This window comes from Thamnophis sirtalis, unplaced genomic scaffold (genome assembly GCF_051295495.1).
Source record: "Thamnophis sirtalis isolate CommonGarterSnake01/CBP01778 unplaced genomic scaffold, rThaSir2_p1.2 scaffold_9, whole genome shotgun sequence".
Taxonomy (NCBI): domain Eukaryota; kingdom Metazoa; phylum Chordata; class Lepidosauria; order Squamata; family Natricidae; genus Thamnophis; species Thamnophis sirtalis.
Window position 1 is genome coordinate 15,707,486 of NW_028261389.1, and position 23,321 is coordinate 15,730,806.

General features: G+C 42.5%; 1 protein-coding gene across 1 annotated transcript in view; it reads right to left on the minus strand.

Annotated features, from left to right (window-relative positions):
* Positions 1-1,652: 1,652 nt before the first annotated feature.
* Positions 1,653-23,321, minus strand: part of WNT5B (Wnt family member 5B) — a 128,416-nt gene continuing 106,747 nt past the window's right edge. The window contains exons 4-5 of the mRNA XM_087722905.1: positions 15,011-15,303; positions 1,653-3,021 (exon numbers count right to left, since the gene is read on the minus strand). Of these exons, the coding sequence (XP_087579031.1) occupies positions 2,563-3,021; positions 15,011-15,303 (752 nt within the window). The 3' untranslated portion in view covers positions 1,653-2,562. The remainder of the gene's footprint in view (positions 3,022-15,010; positions 15,304-23,321) is intronic.

Sequence of the window (23,321 nt, forward strand, 5' to 3'; positions counted from 1 at the left end):
CCCTGACTTTCTAGCCAATCGGTAGGTCTGAGAAAATGGAGTCATCTTCAGACTTCTCTCTGAAATTCCTATTTCTGTGTCACAGAATAAGTAACCATTATTTATTTATCATTTAATTTCATTTGAAATGTGAAGGCAGAGTACATTTTCCCATCTTATTTTTTCCCCACAATAATGCCGAGAGGTAGGTTATTATTATTATTTTTTGTGCCAGATTATTTCTATAGGCATGAATATTTCAAATGAAATAAATTTCACTCTGTATCAACAGATATGTGATGGCCTTATGCCATAATAAGCTGACACTCATAATTTGCATTGTGAAAACGATTTGAATAGTTTCACACTAACAGGTTTGGCAAATAGGAAATGGACTGCAATACTGGAATATTCCACTCACCCAGGATTCAGGAAGCACGGAATATTTTAATGGCATTATTATTCATTAACAGAAATGATTAAAATTTCTTTTACAAAAAAAAAATCCCCTTTCTGGCTTTAGTTGGAAAGTGTGTGTGTGTGTGTGTGTTTTTGTGTGTGTGTGTAAAATACATTAAAATGACAAAAGCCAAGTCAGTCAGTCAGTCAGTCAGTCAGTCAGTCAGTCAGTCAGTCAGTCAGTCCGTCAGTCTGTCTGTCTGTCTGTCTATCTATCTATCTATCTATCTATCTATCTATCTATCTATCTATCTATCTATCTATCTATCTATCTATCTACCTACCTACCTACCTACCTACCTACCTACCTACCTACCTTATCTAACCTACCTACCTCTATATGTATCTATGTATCTATGTATCTATGATATATCTATCTATCTTATCTATCTATCTATCTATCTATCTATCTATCTATCTATCTATCTATCTATCTATCTATCTATCATCTATCTATATCTATCATCTATCTATGTATTATCTATTATCTATCTATCTATCTATCTATCATCTATCTATCTATCATCTATCTATCTATCGTCTATCTATCTATCTATCTATCTATCTAAATCTATCATCTATCTATCATCTATCATCTATCTATCATCTATCTATCTATCATCTATCTATCTATCGTCTATCTATCTATCTATCTATCTATCTATCTATCTATCTATCTATCTAAATCTATCATCTATCTATCATCTATCATCTATCTATCATCTATCTATCTATCTATCTATCTATCTATCTATCTATCTATCTATCTATCTATCTATCTATCTATCATCTATCTACCTACCTACCTACCTACCTACCTACCTACCTACCTACCTACCTACCCACCTACCTATCACCGTGTAAGGAATTTTAACTTAAAAAAATATTTCTGGTGATTTTACCATCTCAAAACAGAACATGAGAATCAGGTTGGAAATTAATAAAGTTTTAATTCAGGAAGAAGTTTAGCTTGGCAGAAAGCCCTTTGGTATGAAATGCATTAGCAGCAACAGGTAATAAATATACTCACAAAAACAAGGGAGAGGGCAAAAACAAGGGATTATTTAATATTAAAAAGTAACTGTACATCTTGGATACCGGGAAACAAAAGAACTGCTCCCCACCCCCCCACCCTCCATGGCTATTCAAATTCACATCCATGTAGCGCTTGGCGTACTTGTAGAATCTTGCATACGTATATCTGTCTTTTTAAAAAAAAAGTTCAAAGGCACTTGGGCAGAATAACGTCTCTTCTCCATCCACAAGAAGCAACCTGGCAGGTGTTTTCTCTACAAGCAAAAACCAGATCAACCAACTGAAGAAAAAGATTCTACTGTGACAGCATGGATTTTTTTTCAGAGCTTTATAGAATTCTATATTCAAACCTCTTTCCCACCCGCCCGATTCCACAAAAGGTAGAAAAACCAGATGCAAGGGGGTTTCTCTCCCACCCCCCCATGAGACAAGGACACAGCAGCACATTTTAGGACAAAGGTAAAGGTTTTGTTTCAAATCTTTGCTGTAGAACCCAGGTTCTTAGGCGACAGTCTTGCATGGATTCTTACTTGGAAATTGGTCTTCGGTATTAAAAATTGACTTTTGGCGGGAGGAAAGTCTGGTGTGTTGTTAAGCAAAGAGAACTGTTTCCCGTCCTTTTGGAAATCCATCTGAGCTTCCAAAGCGCTTTCTTTGGCTGTGCCCTCAAGACACATGTAGCTTCTTTGAATTTCAGCCATCAGTTAGCAGAAGGAACATCTCCGCCATTAGTACCATCCCCGTTCTCACTGCTTCTGTGGCAAAGAATCTGGAGCCAGCCCCATTCCTCATGTTTCTCATTTATTCTGGCTGAGTCGTTTGAAGAGAACAAGTACAGAAATCCCATCCCTGGTCTTTTTTCCTTCCTTTTCCTTGCTCCATGACTAAATAATTTAAAAAGGAGCACTGTGACCCATCGGTTGTCTTAGTGGAAGCATTTCAGTCTCTTAAATAAGCTTCTTTAATTATAATTATTACATCGCCATCATCAACAACATCAACATCTTCCTCTATTTATTTATACAAATATATATAAAATAGATTTATATAGATTTATTATCATATAGATTTGTAGGTCTCGTGGGCCTTTCATTTACAGACATACTGGTCGACAATCTCTGTGCACTTTTTACACTTGACGTAACAGCACCAATGGAACTTGCAGTGGCAACGCTCAACTTGCACACTCTTGAACTGGTCATAGCCCCGGCCGCAACACATCAGCTCGCATCCATCCATGCCCTCCGAAGTCTTATTACACAACCGCCCTTTTGTGCCCAGGGAGCCAGTCGTCTCATTACGCAGGCAATAATCCGGACTGGAGTCAATGTAGACCAGGTCCTCAGGGGTGGGTGAATTGAAGCGGTTGTTCACTAGCTCCAGCTTGCCTTTGCGGCCGATTCTCATGGCGGCAGCGCTGTCGTATTTCTCCTTCAGAAACTCCCCCACTTTGCGGAAGTCGGCCAGCTGCAGCCAGCACGTCTTGAGGCTGCAGGACCCTGAGACTCCGTGACACTTGCAAGCCACATCAGCCAGCTTGTACACCGCCTGCGGAAGAGAAAACCCATTGGGTCAATGAAACACCTAAAAGCGGGACGACCTAACGACATAGTACACTTGCTGATCAAAGGTGGTGTCCAGCCAGTTCTGACAGGTTCTGGAGAACCAGTAGCAGAAACTTTGAATAGTTTGGAGAACCGACGCAGGCTGGCCCCGCCCACTGCCTCCCAGCCTCCCAGCTGATCTTCCTTTGTTGCCCTGAACAGGAGAAGGAGCTGAAAAACAGGTTAGGGGAGGGAATGAGAATTTTGCAGTATCCTTCCCCTGCCACACCCACAAAGCCACACCATGCCCACAAAGCCACGCCCACAGAACTGGTAGTAAAAATGTTTGAATCCCACCACTGTTACTGATGTGGAAGACACTTCCATTGTGCTGAGTGGGTGAGTGTAGAAAATACTGCAGGCTTTCCATAATATTTGTTTTATGATATTTAGAGCTCATCCTTTATTTTCCTCTAAACCACTAAAAGATGTATATGCAGCTTCTCCTGTCTAATTTATGCATTTCTCTACTTCATTTTTACAGGATCGTGTTTTTAACAGAGTACAGGATGGGATGTTCCCATTTTCTTCAATAAGTGTATGCTTACAGAGTTGTTTTTTTTAATGGCCATTGAAACCCACAGAGCAAGCCAAAGGCCAAATGTGTCTCTAAAGCTGCAAATTGCTTGCTTTGATATACAGGATGCTCTCTGGGTAGTTGTGCCGAGAGGGAGTACAGATATCCTTGATTTATGTCCGGTCGCTTAGCTACCAGTCAAAGTTACAATAGATCTACAGGAGGGAGGCTAATTACATGCAGGATTCAAAGGTCTGAAGATCAGGTGGAAACTTGCCCCCCCTTCCCCCGTGATTTGCAGTATCCTGTGGTCACGTGGCCATGTTTTATGATAGTTTTGCCCAAAACTGGCATTTATTTGCAGTTTTTGGCAAAACCACATCCATAGTGAACTTAATGACTATGGCAGCCACTTTACAACCACATCTGTTTAATGACTGCTGCAAAAGAAAGGTTGTAAATTAAGGTCAGTCACATAATAGTGACTTACCAAAGATGGCCAGACTTCATCATTATGGTCATAAGTCAAGGACCACCTATATCTGATCCAGGACTACCTTTTGATATGTGTTGCCAACTGAAGACTTGAATCTGCATTTTTCAATTCTCGTCTAAGTATTTCACAGTACGCTAAATCTCTACCCAACTTTTGTATTCTGGTAGATTTTTGTCTTGGAGATCAATTTTATCTCCATAAATCTCCCTGAGATACTCAGATCCTTTGATAATTATAGAAGATTTTGTATTTATTGAACAGTTCTTTATAAAGGTAAAGGTACCCCTTGCACATATGTGCTAGTCATTCCCAACACTAGGGGGCGGTGCTTATCTCCGTTTCAAAGCCGAAGAGCCACCGCTGTCCGAAGACGTCTCCGTGGTCATCTGGCCAGCATGACTAAATGCCAAAGGTGCACGAAACGCTGTTACCTTCCCACCAAAGGTGGTTCCTATTTTTCTACTTGCATTTTTACATGCTTTCGAACTGCTAGGTTGGCAGAAGCTGGGACAAGTAATGGGAGCTCACTCCATTATGCAGCACTAGGGATTTGAATCACCGAACTGCCGATCTTTCTGATTGACAAGCTCAGCATCTTAGCCACTGAGCCATCACATCCCTCAGTCCTTTAGTGCAAAACTCTAAATTGCCTTTCAGTACCTATGCTCCAGTGAAGAGAGTGCTAAGCACCAGTTTTTTGGGCTCAGAGTAATTTGGAGGCAATCAGTTCCAGGACAGAATTGTTCTAGAAACAGGAGAGATAGGGCTTCCGCTTCTCAAGAAAGGGGTCTCTTTTTGTCCTTAATTCAGTGTTTCTCTAGCAAGAAATGTCAGCTGCAGAGTTTTATGAGAGGAGTACTGAGATGACCTTGGAAAGGTTCACTGAGGCTATTAGCAAAATATGAGCTCAGCCCTGGAAAACAAGAAAGCATAACACTGCCCCTCCTTGACTCTCTCTGATATAAGGTAAAATGACCTCGGAAGACAGGAGAAGAGTCACAGGCAACTCTCCTGCAAAAGGTATGTCAGCCATAGAAAAAGGCAGTACAAGAACCATGTCAGAAGGGACCTCCTTAGTTTTCTGGAAAATAAAAGTAAGGGAGGGGAAAGGCTGAGCGCCAAAGAATTGAAGCCTTTGAATTGTGGTGCTGGAGAAGACTCCTGCAAGTCCCTTGGACTGCAAGGCCATCCAACCGGTCAGTCCTAAAGGAGATCAACGCTGACTGCTCTTTAGAATGCCAGATCCTGAAGATGAAACTCAAATACTTTGGCCACCTAATGAGAAGGAAGGACTTACTGGAGAAGAGCCTAATGCTGGGAAAGATTGATGGCAAAAGAAGGGGACGACAGAGAATGAGATGGATGGATGGAGTCACCGGAGCAGTAGGCGTGATCTTAAATGGACTCCAGAGGATGATAGAGGACAGTAAGGCCTGGAGGAACATTGTCCATGGGGTCGCGATGGGTCAGACACAACTTCGCAACTAACAACAACAAACTGTTACTTAACCTTAGAATAAAAGTCATGTCAGTACTCATGGTTTGGATTTCTTGTGTGGACTGCTTTAAAGGGATGAACCAGTGGTGGGCTGCTGTCGGTTAAGACTGGTTCAGGCGAACCGGTAGTTGCGACCTGTGGGTAGGCCTGCCCCAGTGCTGTGCTATTTAGCCCTGTTTTTGATGCCGTGCGCACACACACTCATGTGCGGATGGCGTGGGCATGCAACCAGCCAACCAACCGGTTGGGCTGACTGTTTCTTATGATATCTGTTCCTGATCTCAGAGGGTTGACAGTTTTTGAGACTCTTGATCAAGACCATGCAACCCAGTCACAAAGAATCCTTTTTATTGTTTTTACTATCTGTTTCTAGGTGCTCTGTCTTTAGGCCCAAACCTCACCACTGTCCAAACTGATCAGCCAACCGACATGAAACTCTGTGAGGAATTTCAACATTGTTTTTGTACTTCGGGTTCGCCCTTCCATGTGCATTTTTTAGGAAGTAGGCGGAATTCAGGCTGAGTCATCCTGCCTTCATATCAAGTCCCGAGTTTCAAATATACAATTGTAATCAACATTATTGTAGAGAAGGCAATTTGCATCTTGTTCGCCACCTGGTGGCCAATCAATTCCTTTTCCCATTATTACATTATAACAGGGCTGTCCAACCTTGGCAACTTTTAAGACTTGTGGACTTCAATTCCCAGAACTCCTCAGCCAGCATGTATTCCACACAGGAATTCTGGGAGTTGAAGTCCACAAGTCTTAAAGTTGCCACGGTTGAACACCCCTACTTTATTACCTAATAATACATTTTAAAAAATTAGAAAAAAATATTTCTAATAAAAGTTCTAATAAAATATTTCTAATAAAAGTGCATCTAAAAATGTTGTGTATCAATCAGATGAATACTTATTTGGAAATATAGGTATAGACATTCACAGGCATGGTCATCAAAGCTGAAGCTACCTATAGCTTATTAACAAATAATAGGTTTGTTGCTGTAGATTTTATTTATTTATTGCTGCGCATCATTTCAATGCTTGGGCATTCTAAAATGTATGGGATGGTTGTGACTTGCATGTATATATTGAAAGTTAACCTGATAATAAGCAATTCAACATCTACGGAAAAGCCTTGATGAACATTTTGTATGTAAATATGAATGCACAATAATTATACATCCTGTCTTGAAATGCCCTCTTCCTATGTTGTGCACGGCAAATTAAAAACTACCATATATACTCGAGTATAGGTCGACCCGAATATAAGCCGAGGCACCTAATTTTACCACAAAAAACTGGAAAAGTTATTGACTCGAGTATAAGCCTAGGGTGGGAAATGCAGCAGCTACCGGTAAATTTCAAAAATAAAAATAGATACCAATAATGTTTTTGAATATTTATTTCAAAGAAAAACAGTAAACTAGCTCTGTAAGTGGAAAAGAGGGTCAATAAAAACAATATGGTATCAACAATAACTTTAAAAGTACAAAAACCTTAGCTCATTCAGCAACCAAGCTAAAACACAAGAGTTAAAATCCTTCAAAACTCATACAAAGCGCTGTCTTCACTGCCATCAGCCTGTGTTAGGGCTCATAATATACATTCTACCAGTGTCCTGCCTGTGACCATTGAATATACAACCTGCCCTGTGTCCATTAATTACAGCCTGCCATTGCCCATTGAATAACATATACAGCCTGCCCTGTGCCCATTAAATATACAGCCTGCCCTGTGTCCATTAATTACAGCCTGCCATTGCCCGTATATTAAGACTGAAAATGTTTTGATAGTGACATCTTTACAGAGGATGTAATCATGCTCGAATTTTTTTAAGTTCTTTACATAGAAGATGTGGGGAATGCATAGATAAGTTGTCAGAGAGTGTGGCATCAAAATTCTATTGAAGCTAAGCAGAAATGAATCTGATTAATGTCCCAAAGGTGCTTTTTCAGGAGGCAACTGGACATTCTTGTTTTTTTCTTTTGAAGACGTTTTGCTTCTCATCCAAGAAGCTTCTTCAGCTCTGACAGGATAGTGGGGAAGAGCTGAAGAAGCTTCTTGGATGAGAAGCAAAACATCTTCAAAAGGAAAAAAAAAACAAGAAAGTCCAGTTGCCTCCTGAAAAAGCACCTTTGGGACAACCAGGACCTGGATGACTGAGAATCTCTACAGATCTGATTAATTTTCCGTGCACAAAATCCCCAGGGAATCTCACAAATGTATGAGAGACTCCTCAGGACTTCTTCTTAAGAGCCGAGGTGGCGCAGTGGTTAGAGTGCAGTACTGCAGGCCACTTCAGCTGACTGCTATCTGCAGTTTGGCGGTTCAAATCTCACGGGCTCAAGGTTGACTCAGCCTTCCATCCTTCCGAGGTGGGTGAAATGAGGACCCAGACTGTGGGGGTGATATGCTGACTCTGTAAACCGCTTAGAGAGGGCTGAAAGCCCTATGAAGCGGTATATAAGTCTATTGCTATTGCTAAGACCTGATTCCAAACTTCCAACAGCTGTTTCTCTCTTTTAGTCACATGACCACATGTTGTGTGCATGACAACCAGCTCACATTCAGAGCCATTTGCAGTGTCCTGCAGACAGGTGACCATGTCTTATGACATTTGTACTAAAAACCAAAAGCATTTACTTTTGGTTTCTGGCACACACACAAAAAAGACCCATAGTGAACAATGGATTCACTTAACGACTGCCACACTCACTTAATGACCACCACCGAAAGGTTGTAAAATCAGGTCGGTCGTGTGGGTGACCTGGTTTACAACTATTACAACTTAACACTGTAATGGGCGGTTCCACCACAAAATCGCGGAGGACAAAATCGCGCTCGACGAAAGCGCGCATTTGACGTCATCACAGCGATCGAAAAATGTAAAAATAAAGCTAAAACCTTACCCTAACCCCCCCAAACCTAACCCTAAACCTAACTCTAAACCTAACCCTTAACCTAACCATAAATCTAACCCTAAACCTAACCGTTAACGTAACGCTAAACCTAACGCTAACACTTAACCTAACGCTAAACCTAACGCTAACGCTCTAAACCTAACCCTAACCCTTAACCTAACCCTAACCCTAACCCTAAACCTAACCCTTACCTTTATGTGAATCGGCTTGCTTTAATTTTAATTTTATTTTAATTTTTAATTTTTTTCGTCGCGCTGTGATGACGTCACATGCGCGCTTTCGTCGAGCCCGATTTTGTCCTCCGCGATTTTGACGGGTCACGTAATGGGCAGGCTCTATTACAGTCCTAAGCCAAAAACTACACATGGGTACATTGTCCTAAGTATATCAGGAAAGGTAAGACTTATTATTTCATTACACTGATAATGTAGCAGACAAATGCCAAACAATATTCTGAAATATTATGAACAGGATTCATTCAAGAACCTTGTTCCCTCTTTCAAAATCCTCAATTGCTAGGAATCAGATTACTGATACAAAAAAAAAAGTCTTCTGACTTGGGGCTTTTCCAGATCCATATCAGCCAAAATTCTTCGCCAGCGGAAAAGTCCCAATTCACAAAACATGCCTATCACTCCCAGGTTTAATAGGTGTAGTTAAAAATCATACATTTTCAGCTGCAGTTTAACTCCTTAACAATGTCTTTCCAAGAAAAATTCACACAACAGTCCTCCTCTTCTTTCCTTAATCCAGATGCCTCTTTTTAGGTGTTTTAAGAGACTTATGAGAGGCTGATAATTATTAGGGATTGTTATTTTTACAAACTCTAAGCTGATGCATTTCCTACTTGGATTTATATATTGATTTTAATTCAGTGCTGTTTGCAGCCTTGGTCTTTTAACTTTGTTTGCTTTCAGACCTTTAAGCATGTACAATACATCATACCCTTGCCATTTTACAATCAGCAACTCTTGTACATACAACAATATTAGTATACAGCAGTGTTTCTCAAGTGTAATATGGTTCTTATTCTATTCCCCCCACCAAAAAATCCCTCTTTGCTATATAGATTAAAAGGATGGATATGATCCACCCATTACCGTATTTTTCAGGATATAAGATGCACCTGTTTCCCTCAAAAAAGAGGGCAAAAATCTGGGTGCGTCTTATACACTGAATACAGCATTTTTTGCCTCTGAAACTCCGCCCCTTTGCAAAAATGGCCATGCATAGCCTTTAGGAGGCTTTCAGAGTGCTCCTGGGGGTTGGGGAGGGCAAAAATAAACAAAAAAAAAAGATTTTATGCTCGTTTTTGCCCACCCCCACCCCCCAGGAGCACTCTGAAAGCCTCCTAAAGGCTATGCATGCCCTTTTGGGGGGGGGGTAGGTCTGCAGATTGCAAAAACGTTTTTCTTCAAAATCTTGGTGCGTCTTATACTCTGAAAAATACGGTAATTATTTTTCCCTGCTTTTCCTGTTAGGTCCAGCAAATTATTAATTCTTTGTTACACTGACATGAGCATGATACACAAAACTTTCAAGTAGGCAAAGCAAGTTTACTTATCTCAGCTACTGTGCTCTTGTGGTGTCCAAAGAACAAAAGAATAATTTAGCATCAAACTACAAGTAAGATTCATGGTGATTTACTCTAGCATCCATTGGATCTTCTGACAACTGAAGGTGAAAACTAAACTAGATTTATTTATTTTGATTTTGATTTATTAACCTGCCTTCATTATTATTTTTAAAAAAATAAATAACTCAAGGTGGTGAACATATATAAACGTCCTCCCTCCTCCTCGTATTTTCCCCACAATACCAACCCTGTAAGGCAGAGAGATGGGGACCGAGAGCCTCTTTATGACTTGTGGACTTCCACTCTGGCTAAGGGTGGCTGGCTCAGGAATTCTGGGAGTTGAAGTCCACAAGTCACAAAAGGGACATCCTTCCCCACCTCTTTTGTAAGGTGAGTTAAGCAGAGAGAACTTGACTGGCTCACAATCACCCAGCTACCTTTCATGCCTAAGGCAGAACTAAAATTCAGTCTCTGAGTTTCTAGCTTAGTACTTGAATCTCTAGACCAGGGGTGTCAAACTCAAGGCCCGGGGGGGGGGGGCAGATCTCCAGGCTGAGGTCCTGGAAACAGCAAAGGACCAGCCCGTGGTGTCTCTGACAGCGAAAACAGAGTTTGTTTCACTGGCAGGAAGCTGTTACAGCTGAAAACGGAGCTCGGAAGCCCATTTTTGTTGGCAGAGCGCTTGGTCCACCACAGCAGAGGTGAGTTGCTCCCGGTTCAGCCCAGTTCAGCTGAACTGGTAGTGGTGATTTGGCCTGGGTTGCAGAACTGGCAGCAACCCAGATTGTCCACGCTCCCAAACTGGTTCCCCGTCTCTTTTGCCATTGCCGGCATATTTCTGCGCATGCGCAGAACAAATTATAGTCAACTGCGTATGCACGAGCAACGCAAAGCACATGTGAAGCAAACCGGTACCAACCGGTACAGGAACCCACCCTTGCACCACAGGTGCCCGCAACATGAGTGACCCTGAGCTGGCCATGACCCCTAGCCACGCCCTCCTGTGGCCTAATACAAACCTGATGCGGCCCTCAATGAAATTGAGTTTGACATCCCTGCACTAGACTAAACAGTCTCTTAGTTCTTATGGTGGCATATCTTCCCCTAAAATGACTCTGTGTTGTATGAAGGAGAGCCAAGAGCATTATGTTAAGACTAAGGAGCATTGTAATGGGAAGAAGGAGTGACCTTGAGGAACAGAAGGAAGATCTACTATCAAGAAAATAGTCAGATAAAGGAAACCTAAGTCTGGGACCAAACTGTACCCTGAGGAAAGCCTCAAACAATACTCTCCTTAAGTTTCACGAAAATAAAGGGAGTAGGAAAGGCACTCCGAGTTGCAAGATCCTGTTACTCTAACTTTATAATAAAAGTGATATTAACCTGGATGACTTTGATTTTCTAGTCTGGTCTGCCTTGAAGGTTGATATGAATCCTACTCCTCTTCTAAGGTTGGAGAAAGAATAATCTGCTAGCAATTCAAAGAACTGCACACCAAATTTACTGTCAAGAAGCTATTTAAGTGACCAAGATCAACCTCTTGATGCGTGCAAGAATGTAAAATAAAGCATCTCTGATAGATGGCTGTCTAACCCTTACTCGAACATATATAGTGGGAACCCAACACCTCTCTGGGTAATTGGTTCTACACTTACAATTTCCTCTTCCTCTTCCGAAAATCTTGACACCCAATTGAAATCTGCCTTCCCGCTCAATCTTTTCTTTTCAAAGCTAAAGAAATCCAGTGCCTTCCATTTCTCTCCACTGAACTTTGTCTCTAGTTCTCCAATTGTCCTTACAGCTTTTTTTTCCTAAACGTCTTTCAATTTACCCGAATCATTTTTTAAGTGTCCAGTTTAAACACAAGATTCAAGGTGGGGACCAGACTATTGCAGACCAAAGTGGAACTAGTAACTTCCTATGATTTTTGAAATTATGGATGAATTGACACTGTTTAAAAACTGCATGTATTATTTTTTTTTGCAGCCTTAAGTGGTACAGGGAAGCATGTCAGAGGTGATATCCAGCCAGTTCTCTCCGGTTCGGGAGGCTCTGCCTACGTGCCCCGACATAATGCGCGAGCACTGCATATGCGCAGAAGACAGGCATGCGCAGACAAGGCGCATGCGAGCAAAGCAAGCACGAGCGTGCTCACATTTGCGAACCAGTAGGGAAGGTATGTGAATCCCACCTCTGGAGCATGTGCAACAGAGACGTGGTTTGCTATGGAAGCCTCTGGAATTTCGGCAGCATCTATCCTTCCAGAAACACCATGGTTATTTGCAAAAAAAATAAAGGGATTGCCCCACAATCTTAAATTCATTTCAGATCACAACCTGAATGCAATCAATATGGCTTACTTCAGAACAGTATGTTTACTAGATACTCAGCTCTATGTGTCTGACTTAAAAGAGATGTTCAGTGAATAAATAGCTAAATGGTTTCCTCCTCTATCATAGTTTCTTTCCAAAAAATGGGAGTAAAGATATTTGAGCTATAGATCAAGAGCCGAGGCGCCAGAGGCAGCTACGACATTTGCACTCAAAAAGCCAACCCTTTGTATCAAGTTGCAAGGTTCTGGCAAAGGGATTTGCTTATGTCAGCCCTTCTGTTCCTCCCCACCTCAAATTCCTTTTGGGTTCTTGTCTCGTAAGAGATGCAATCTCAAGCGAATTTGTAAAGAATTACTATACAGTTTATCAATCAAACTTCTCCTCTGCTTCAATGGGGTTTGAGTGACTGATGCTGGAGGCCTGTTATATGTTGTGTAGATAAATAATGCAGCATGTCTGCCAGGGCCTAAGAGTCCCTTGGAACAATAAGGCTCGGGCTAATGGGAAAGAAGGAAAAAAAACGGAAATCAAGAGGAGAAAGAGACAGAGGGAAGGAAAAGACAAGTGGAGATAACCGTCAAAGATAAACAAACAGGGCAATAAAGCTAGAAGTTGAATCTCTGAGTGCAGTGGAGCAGGGATGGGGTCAGGACGGTGTCTATAACTGAGACAACCCTTTCTCCAATCCCTGATGGATGACCTTCCTTGAAAGCAGAATGGGACAGTGTGTCTTGTATGTCCATCATCCCAGAAACTATTGTTTCTAGGAAGATCGTGTTGGGGATCAAAAATGCTGCTAAAGGGTTGAAGACGCTCCGTGTTAGTAAATCCTAGCCTAGCATTCTCAAATGAGATTTTTATTTATTTAAAGAATAGTGCTGGGAGGAACCTTGGAGGTCTTCTAGTCCAACCCTCTGCTCAAGCAGGAGACCCTATTCCATTTTAGACAGGTGGCTGTCTAGTCTCGTCTTAAAAACCTCCAGTGATGAAGCACCTACAACTTCTGAAGTCAAGCTTTTCCACTGGTCAATTGTTCTCACAGTTAGGAAGATTCTCCTTCATTCCAGGTTGCTTCTCTCCTTGATTACACTGCAGTGCAGTGCAGTGCAGTGCAATTCAATGCAATGCAATGCAATGCAATGCAATGCAATGCAATGCAATGCAATGCAATGCAATGCAATGCAATGCAATACAATACAATAGCAGAGTTGGAAGGGACCTTGGAGGTCTTCTAGTCCAACCCCCTGCCTAGGCAGGAAACCCTATACCATTTAATACAAATGGCTATCCAACATCTTCTTAAAGATTACCAGTGTTGGGGCATTCACAACTTCTGGAGGCAATTTCTGTTCCACTGATTAATTGTTCTCACTGTCAGGAAATTTCTCCTTAGTTCTAAGTTGCTTCTCTCCTTGATTAGTTTCCACCCGTTACTTCTTGTCCTACCCTCAGGTGCTTTGGAGAATAGTTTGACTCCCTCTTCTTTGTGGCAACCCCTGAGATATTGGAACCCTGCTATCGTGTCTCCCCTAGTCCTCCTTTTCATTAAACTAGACATACCCAGTTCCTGCAACTGTTCTTCATATGTTTTAGCCTCCAGTCCCCTAATCATCTTTGTTGCTCTTCTCTGCACTCTTTCCAGAGTCTCCGCATCTTTTCTACATCATGGCGACCAAAACTGGATGCAGTATTCCAAGTGTGGCCTTTCCAAGGCATTATAAACTGGTTTAGTTTCCATCCATTGTTTCTTGCCCTACCTTCTGGTGCTTTGGAAAATAAGTTGACTCCCTATTCGTTGTGGCAACCCCTCAAATATTGGAAAATTGCTATAATGTCGTCCCTAGTCCTTTTTTTCTCTAGACTAAGCCATACACAATTCCTGCAACTGTTCTTCATATGTTTTAGTCTCCAGGCCCTTAAAATTTAAATGCAGAACTTTCCCTCCATGGGCTGGGATGAGGGGAAGTGGAACAACATCTTTTTCTTTTCTCTCCTAAAATAACCAATGGAAAGATAACAATGGAACAAGCAATGCCATTCAGTGGCCCTACTGCAGGGGTGTCAAACTGGCAGCTTATGGGCCGGATGAGTCACGCACAGGCCACGCCCACCCCAGCTCCACAAATAGGGAAAACATTGTGAAATGTCATGTGACGACGACAGGACGCAGCGAGTTTGACACCTGTGCCCTACTGGATGTGCCAAAGCAGTGATGAGTTCCTACCAGTTCAGCCCGGTTCGGCCAAACTGATAGTGGTTTCGGTGGCCTGGGTCACTGGAACCGGCAGCGATCCAGGCCTGGCACGCCCCTGAAATGGTTCTCTAGGAGGCACCATAGGGACCACCATCTTGTTTTTCAGTTCTGCGCATGCACAGGATAACTTAAATTGTACTGCGCATGTGTGCACAGCGCACATTAAGTGCATGTGGCACACACACAAGCAAATTGGCAGTAGTGCCAGCCAGAACCCACCCCTGGGCCAATTCCAGTAAAATAGAATTCCAGGGAATTCCAGTAAAATACATCTAGGATCGCAGAGATGGGAAAGCTAATCTATAGAGAAATAGAAGAGAATTAAAGTTATCTTACCCTGCGCCCTGCCTCGTTGTTCTGTAGGTTCATGAGTATCCGGGCCTGCTCTTCCGATCCCTTGGCATAGTTCCTCTCCCTTTCTCTGGCATCCACAAACTCTTTGGCAAACCGGTAGCCATATTCCACATTGTCCCCACACCCACCCCAAAGCCAGTCCCGGGGCAGGTCCTTGGGTCGGGCTGTCCGGCTGCAACCACAAGTCGAGAGCTCTCCTTCGCGGCAGGCGCGGCTGATGGCGTTCACAACTCCTGCAGCGCTGACAGCGTAGGCGAAGGCAGTTTCTCGGCTACCTGAGGGGAAGCGAAGAGATCACCAAAGTCACAAGAGTTAACCGATAGGGACCCAGAGGTCCTTTTGGTCTCTACTGGAAACACAGCTTTGCCTAGTGTGGGTCCCTCCAGGACTATACTGGGAATTCCAAATTCAGAACAGTGCTGTACCAAATCCCACCTTCTGTTATAGCTCAAACGTATTTCATCTCCCCTCCCATAATTTCTTCAGTTTCTTCCAATACAGAAATATCCTTCAGTTCTCCTTGGTTTAGTGTTCCTGAATAAATATCAGCTAACAACAGACAGAGTGATAATCTCAAAAGAAAGGCACCATCTGTTACATCCACCGATCCTCGGTGTATTATCACGGCACCATTCCTCTCTCAAAAGATATTCATACACAGACTTTTGGGTATTGGGACTACCAAGGTGATAAATGAATTTGGATGACCTCTCCCTTGAATAAAACAAATTGCTGAATTGAGGTTCAATATTCTACATTCAATACACTTTAATCCATATATTCTAATAGACTAATGATAAAAATACTGTAGGCAACCATATAAGAGAAAAACATTTTTGTTAGTATTTAAAGAGATTAGAAAGAAGATACATGAGTGAGAAACAAGACTGATGATGGGCATATTTCAGCCAAAGCAGTACAATTGTTGCACACTAAGATAAAGGTAAAGGCTCCCCACACACATATGTGCTAGTTGTTCCTGACTCTAGGAGGCGATGCTCATCTCTGTTTCAAAGCCGAAGAGCCAGCGCTGTCCGAAGACGTCTCCATGGTCATAGGGCCGGCATGACTAAACGCCAAAGGCGCACAGAATGCTGTTACCTTCCTACCAAAGTTGTTCCCTGTTTTTCTACTTGCATTTTTACATGCTTTCAAACCGCTATGTTGGCAGAAGCTGGGATAAGTAACGGGAGCTCACTCCGTTGTGCGGGATTCAAACCGCCGAACTGCTGACCTTTCTGATCCACAAGCTCAGTGATCACTGTAGGAATAGGCCCAATACTATCTATGGAATTTCCTCCCAAACAGTAAGTATATAGAATTGCACTAATGAAAACAGTATGATATGGTAGTGAAAAGGTTGCACTTAATTGTGAAGCACTAGATAAAAAAACCTGGCTCAGCAGCAACATTCATAGATAATAATTGGCAAATTTGTCAGAAATGGTGTAGGGTCCTGCTTGGAGAGACGGGCAGACTAAATGACCTACAAGGTCCCTTCCAACTCTGTTAATCTGTTAAAATTATTCACAATTTAACCTGCCTTGCAGGAATGCTGAATGGATAAAAATATCTTTCTGATTCCTGTGTGTTTTGTGTGTGTGTGTGTGAGAGAGAGAGAGAGAGAGAAAAGAAGAAGAAGAAAAAGAAAAAAAAGAAGAAGATTAGATTAGATTAGATTAGATTTAATGAATTTATAGGACGCCCAATCCCGAAGGACTCCGGGTGGCTTACAACAAATACATTTAAAAGGTAAAAAGTTAAAAAACAAGGAAAGACAGATTAAAAAACCACATCATACACGCAGTCTAATCGGGGCTGGAGCTCAGTCATGAGGTCAACAGCCCGAGGCCTGTCGGAATAGCCAGGTTTTAATAGCCTTTCGGAAGGCCATGAGAGTGGGTAGGGTCCGGATCTCTGGGGGTAGTTCGTTCCATAGGGTCAGAGTGGCTACAGAGAAGGCCCTCCCCCGGGTAGTTGCCAGCCGACATTGTCTGGCTGACGGCACCCGGAGAAGGCCCACCCTGTGTGATCTTATCGATCATTGGGAGGTATGTGGCAGAAGATGGTCTCGCAGATATCCGGGTCCTAGGCCATGTAGGGCTTTAAAAGAAGAAGAGGAAGAGGAGGAGGAAGAAGAAGAAGAAGAAGAAGAAGAAGAAGAAGAAGAAGAAGAAGAAGAAGAGGAGGAGGAGGAGGAGGAGGAGGAGGAGGAGGAGGAGGAGGAGGAGGAGGAGGAGGAGGAGGAGGAAGAGGAAGAGGAAGAGGAAGAGGAAGAGGAAGAGGAAGAGGAAGAGGAAGAGGAGGAGGAGGAGGAGGAAGAGGAGGAGGAGGAGGAGAAGAAAAAGAAGGAGGAGGAGAAGGAGAACGTGTTATAATATTCCAACTCACATTTATATCTTGATGAGTGTGACTACAGAATTAATAACGATCTAGAATAATCTCCACTATTTAATGTTAATAGCTGAATAAATGTTGCTTTCCACTTTAAATTTTTTTTTCACGATTATAGAGTTGGTGTGTATAAATACAAGGGAAAATTAGAAATTAGAAGAGAAAGCAGGAGTCCTGTCCCATTAGAACATAGGTGCTTTCTTTCTAAATAGCTGTTGTTGGAAGTCAAAACTGAACCAGCTACAGACATGAAGCAGTTATCAATAGATTTCGGTGAGCCAAAATATTTCCAAGATGGCAAAGAGGTATGATAAACACACCCTCTCTAGCATCCAAGGAAGCTCTGACAGATTGTTCTCAGGAATAACAGTTCCTCCTGCCAATTTATTTTGCTTATAGAATGTTCGATATGGGAGGAGGATGTTAGAACAGGGACAGAATTTTAACTTTAACTTTGTTACATGATGCAGATGGAATAGGCAGGAACTGGAAACTGCCAGTAGCTATAGCAAGGGTCATGACCGATCCAAGGTTGGAAGCTCCGAGTGATGAATGATATATTTTTTTGTTTAAAATGGAAAAGATACCCTCAAGTTGTGTTTGACTCTTAGTGACTGCAGCAATTCTTGGCAGTATTACAGATACAGATATATCTAAGATATTTATTTTACTTCTGGTTCTGAGGTTCGACTCTGTAATTCCAGTCCAAGTGCTATATTATGGTAGACCAACTTAGTTTCTGAGATCACCCAAAGTTGACTAGCATTGTAATCTTCTGAATCCATACGCCCTGTTTCCCTGAAAATAAGACCTCCCCGGATAACAAGCCCAATTGGGCTTTGGAGCGCATGTGCTAAAATTAAGCCCTCCCCCCAAAATAAGCCCTCCCTGAAAACATTGCAACACAGCAGCAGCCATGAGGTGCCCACGCTCCCCCCTCCTGTACCTCAAAAATAATAAGACATCCCTGAAAATAAGGCCGAGCGCTTATTTCGGGAGTCAAAAGAAAATAAGACACTGTTTACGGGGAAACATGGGTAGAAGAAATATCTCAGTATCTGCCTACCCCTTGTAAATAATTTAGAGAGTTGCTCCAAATTGGTTTACATATCATTCTAATTTATTCAGCTTTGGTTTATTATCATGTGTAGATTTACTCAACCGTAGTTTACAATACAGCCAATTGTGCTTTATACAATAAACTGATTTGGCAAACTATTTTTGATATATGAATTCCAGTCACTGGGTTGATATAATTACATTAGGACGAGGTTGTTGACTGTGTGGACAAAATAACTGATGATTGTCTTTAACAAGTATAACAAATTGGCAACAATCTCAACTAAGTTCCAGATGCACTGCAAGAATGTGAACGGTGGTGCTGGAACTTCTATCAAATTCCACATTAGCGGTGCTAGTTAGGATAGCTAGAACTCAGAAAATCCATATACTGCCAACAAACGTAGCTAGGGTTCAGTGATTAAAGCAAGACTAAGAGAGTCCTAACCAGCCTCATGAAGGCACAAAGACAACTATACAATAGTAGAAAAAAAGCTCTACTTACTTGACGAATGGCCCGGATGACTGGGGAAAAAATTGGAAAGCCTTTTTTCATGGCCCTTCTGAATAATCTTACAAAGCTAGTCCTTTACACAGAATAAATATATATTATATTCAGTACTATTTCATTGATATATTTTATTATGTGCAATGTTTTCTCCTTTATATTTTATCCTCACTCACAGGAACTCTGAGAGGTTACCGTGTTTCCCCCCAAATAAGACAGGATCCAAAATAAGTGCTTGGCCATATTTTGGGGGAGGTCTTATTATTTTTGAGGTGCAGGAGGCGGCGAGCGTGGTCACCTCATGGCTGCTGCTGTATTGCAATATTTTGAGGGAGGGCTTATTTTTGGAGGAGGGCTTATTTTAGTGCATGCACTCAAAAGCCCAATTGGGCTTATTATCCGGGGAGGTCTTAAACAGAGAAACCTTGTTAAGTTTCAGGCTGGGTAACCAAATCTGTCTCTCTCTGTTAAACAACAGTGAAACATGGATGAAGGAGAAAATATCAATGCATTCAATTCCACTGTGGATCATCTCTTCATGGTTTCTGCCTCCAGCTTACAGAGATCAGTTTCTTAAATCAGATGCCTCACTTCAGTTTTCCTCATAATTTGTAACCTATCTGATCTCAGCATGCTCAGCCCTTATAAATCTTATCTATTCCCATCTTGCCCAGATCCACCACATTTCACTCCCAATAATTGCAATGAATAAGCATCTTACAAGAACTTTGAATCAGCACATACAGCTAACTCTAAATGGATCTCAGAATTTGTTCCTTTAATGCACGGGGAGGCCTCCACAATGATGTATTGAAATAGTCACAATTAGCCAAGATTTTTATTATGTACAGGTAGTCCTTGACGCACAACAGTTCTTTTAGTGATTGTTCAAAATTACAATGGCAGTGGAAAAAGTGACTTATGGCTGTTTTTCACACTTATGATCATTGCTGCATCCTCGTGGTAATGTGATCAAAATTTATGCAGCCGAGCATAACATAGATTGGAGTTTGCTCAGAAGCGGAAATACACCAATGAGAGGAAGAGTGGGAAACAGAAGGGAGATGGGAAGAGAGGGAGAGGAGAGGGTAAGGGGGGAAGATGAGGAGGATGAGGATAAGGAGGAGTGGAATGTAGAGAGAAAGATGGGAAGAGAGGGATAGGAGAGAGGATAAGGGGGGAAGATGAGGAGGATGAGGATAAGGAGGAGTGGAATGTAGAGAGAAGAGAAGAAGAAGGGAAGGGGAAGTAGAGTAGGAAAGGATGATGGAGGGGAGATAGGAAGTAGGAGAGAGGTAGAAGAAAGAGGTGTATGGAGAGCAGAAAAGCTAATAATGGGTTTTTATTTTTTGGGGCGTTGATGACAAAAGGAACTGATGTAATCATTATTTATTACTATATGATACTGGCTATGTATAGTATACATGTGATTGTATGTTATGAAAATGGAAATAAAGAATATGTTTTTTTTTTAAATTATGCAGCCGAGGTGGTGCAGTGGTTAGGGTGCAGTACTGTAGGCCACTTCAGCTGACTGTTATCTGCAGTTCAGCGGTTCTAATCTCACCGGCTCAAGGTTGACTCAGCCTTCCATCCTTCCGAGGTGGGTGAAATGAGGACCCAGACTGTGGGGGCAATATATTCTGACTCTGTAAACTGCTTAGAGAGGGCTGAAAGCCCTATGAAGTGGTATATAAGTCTAACTGCTATTGCTATTGCTAAAATTGGGACCGCTTGTCCACTGACATATTTATGATGGCTTCAGTGTCTCAGGGTCAGGTGATCACCTATTGTGACCTTTTGACAAACAAGGTCAATGGAGAAGCCAGATCCACTTAACAACTATGATACCCACTTAACTACCGTATAGTGATTCATTTAACAACTTTGGCAAAAAAGGTCGTAAAATGGAGCAAAATTCACTTAACAAATGTTTCACTTAGCAGCAGAAATGTTGGGCTCAATGTTGGTCGTAAGTCAAGGACTACCCGTACTCTAAACTTTCAGGGTACCTACTATAGCAGTGGTTCTCAACCTTCCCAATGCCGCGACCCTTTAATACAGTTCCTCTTGTTGTGGTGACCCCCAACCATAGAGGAGCGGTGTCTCGGTTCCTAAGACCATCAAAAATATGTGTTTTCCGATGGTCTTAGGGGACCCCTGTGAAAGGGGTCTCGACCCACAGGTTGAGAACTGCTGTACTATAGGATCCTATCTCTCACTTAACTAACTTATAGAACCGTAAGAAGACAGCCTCCCAAATTTTCCTCCAGAGAAGTCAAGATTTTCAAACCTATGGGAGGAATTGGCAATAAAGAGACTGGCAGCTTCTTGATTCTATTAGTCCCGTGATGGCGAACCTCTGGCACCCATGCCAGAGGTGGCATGCAACGCTCTCTCTGTGGGCATGTGAGCATCGCCCATTTCAGCTCCGCCATGCATGCATGTGCCCCTCCCGCTGGCCAGCTGGTCTTCGGATCTCTGCCACATGCGCGCAGGGCGTGTGCGCATGCATGGGGGCGGGGTCGTGAGGGGGGGCAGGGCGCATATGGGGGGACCACACACGCATTGCATTTTGGGGGTTTTATGCATGCACACGCATTCGTGCACATGCACCCATGCTTTGGGCACTCGGTCCAGAAAAGGTTAGCCATCACTGCATTAGTCCATCAGCTGCTCCCTTATATTCTCTCTCTCTTTTTTTTAATTTGATTTGACTTACAGGAATTCTGACTGGATTTGTTTTACAAAGGAAGGCATGAGCACTATTTAAAACAGCGTTGCATGCATCTGTCCAGCTATTGGCATCATTACACAATTCTGGTCAAACAAGAACAGCTAAAACACATAAAACTACCTGCTTCCATCTTGTGGTTTTATTGTGGCTGCTGTTGCGTCATCTAATTCCTCGCCGAGATGTCGAGTAAAAAAGAAATCTATTCCAAAGAACATTCAGAGGAACGAGTGATCCCTGAAACATCAGTTTGGAGATTCCGATCGAGCGATTGCTCCTGAAGTGACCATAACCCTCAAAATAGCTGACTCTGAGGAATCATCAACTAGGAAGGCGATGCACCATCCGTGTCCCAGATGGCCACTGCTAGGAGGAGAACACAGACAAAAGCAACCGGGCCAACAATTTGATGCAGCGAAGTTCTCCTAAGGAAGATTTATGTCCTTATAGCAATTAAGCAGGTAGAACAGCCAAATAGAGCAAGAGTGGGCAACCGGTCTAATTTCATCCTCAAACCAATTTCCAAAGCCCTCTGCAAACAATTAGTAGGGATCTCTGGCAAGAGCAATTTGTCTCTTCTGCAGCATCGTGCTGGGTGGGAAGGAAGTGAAAAAAGAACAATGGGGATGGGGTGGAAGGGGGGAACGGGTATGTCCAAAAGAGAAAAGCCGAGTTCACATATCACACCAGGGCAGGGATTGTTCCAACGTGGTTCATAAACCATAACAGCTGGGTTTACACAATGCTTTACACACACACACACACACAAAAGCGAACCAAGCCACAATAAAGCTAAGTGCGATGTGCATACGAGTTCAGAGAGAAAGAATGGCAGTGAGTGTAAAGAAGAAAGAGGGAAAACGGGGGGTCCCTGCCAACTTGGGGCTCTAAGAGCATGAAACTCCCAACTGATCTCCCCCAAAGAACTCGGCAGGAGGAAAGCTTGCAACCTTTACGGTAGAGAACATCCAACTGTGGGAAAGCTCTTGAAGAAAACTGTTAATGAGATCAACTATACCCAATTTTATGTAACACTTCTACAAGGGAAGCAATGGCTCAGTGGCTAAGACACTGAGCTTGTCGATTAGAAAGGTCAGCAGTTCAGCGGTTCAAATCCCTAGCGCCGTGTAACGGAGTGAGCGCCCGTTACTTGTCCCAGCTCCTGCCAACCTAGCAGTTCGAAAGCACATTAAAATGCAAGTAGAAAAATAGGGACCACCTTTGGTGGGAAGGTAACAGTGTTCCGTGTGCCTTTGGTGCTTAGTCATGCTGGCCACATGACCACGGAGACATCTTCGGACAGCGTTGGCTCCTCGGCTTTGAAATGGAGATGAGCACCGCCCCCTAGAGTCGGGAACGACTAGGACATATGTGCAAGGGGAACATTTACCTTTTAATGCTTCTAGAATAAATCTATAGTCCGTTACGAAACATGGAACATGGACAGGATTTGAAACAAGCTTCTTTTGACTTTATTTGCCTTCGCCCTCTGAATTAATCCTTGAGGACAAGCACTGATTTTTTTAAAAAATGGTGAAAATCATGGCTTTGACAATCCCCCCCCCCCCCCGTTAAAAACTCTGTCGAACCAACATCAG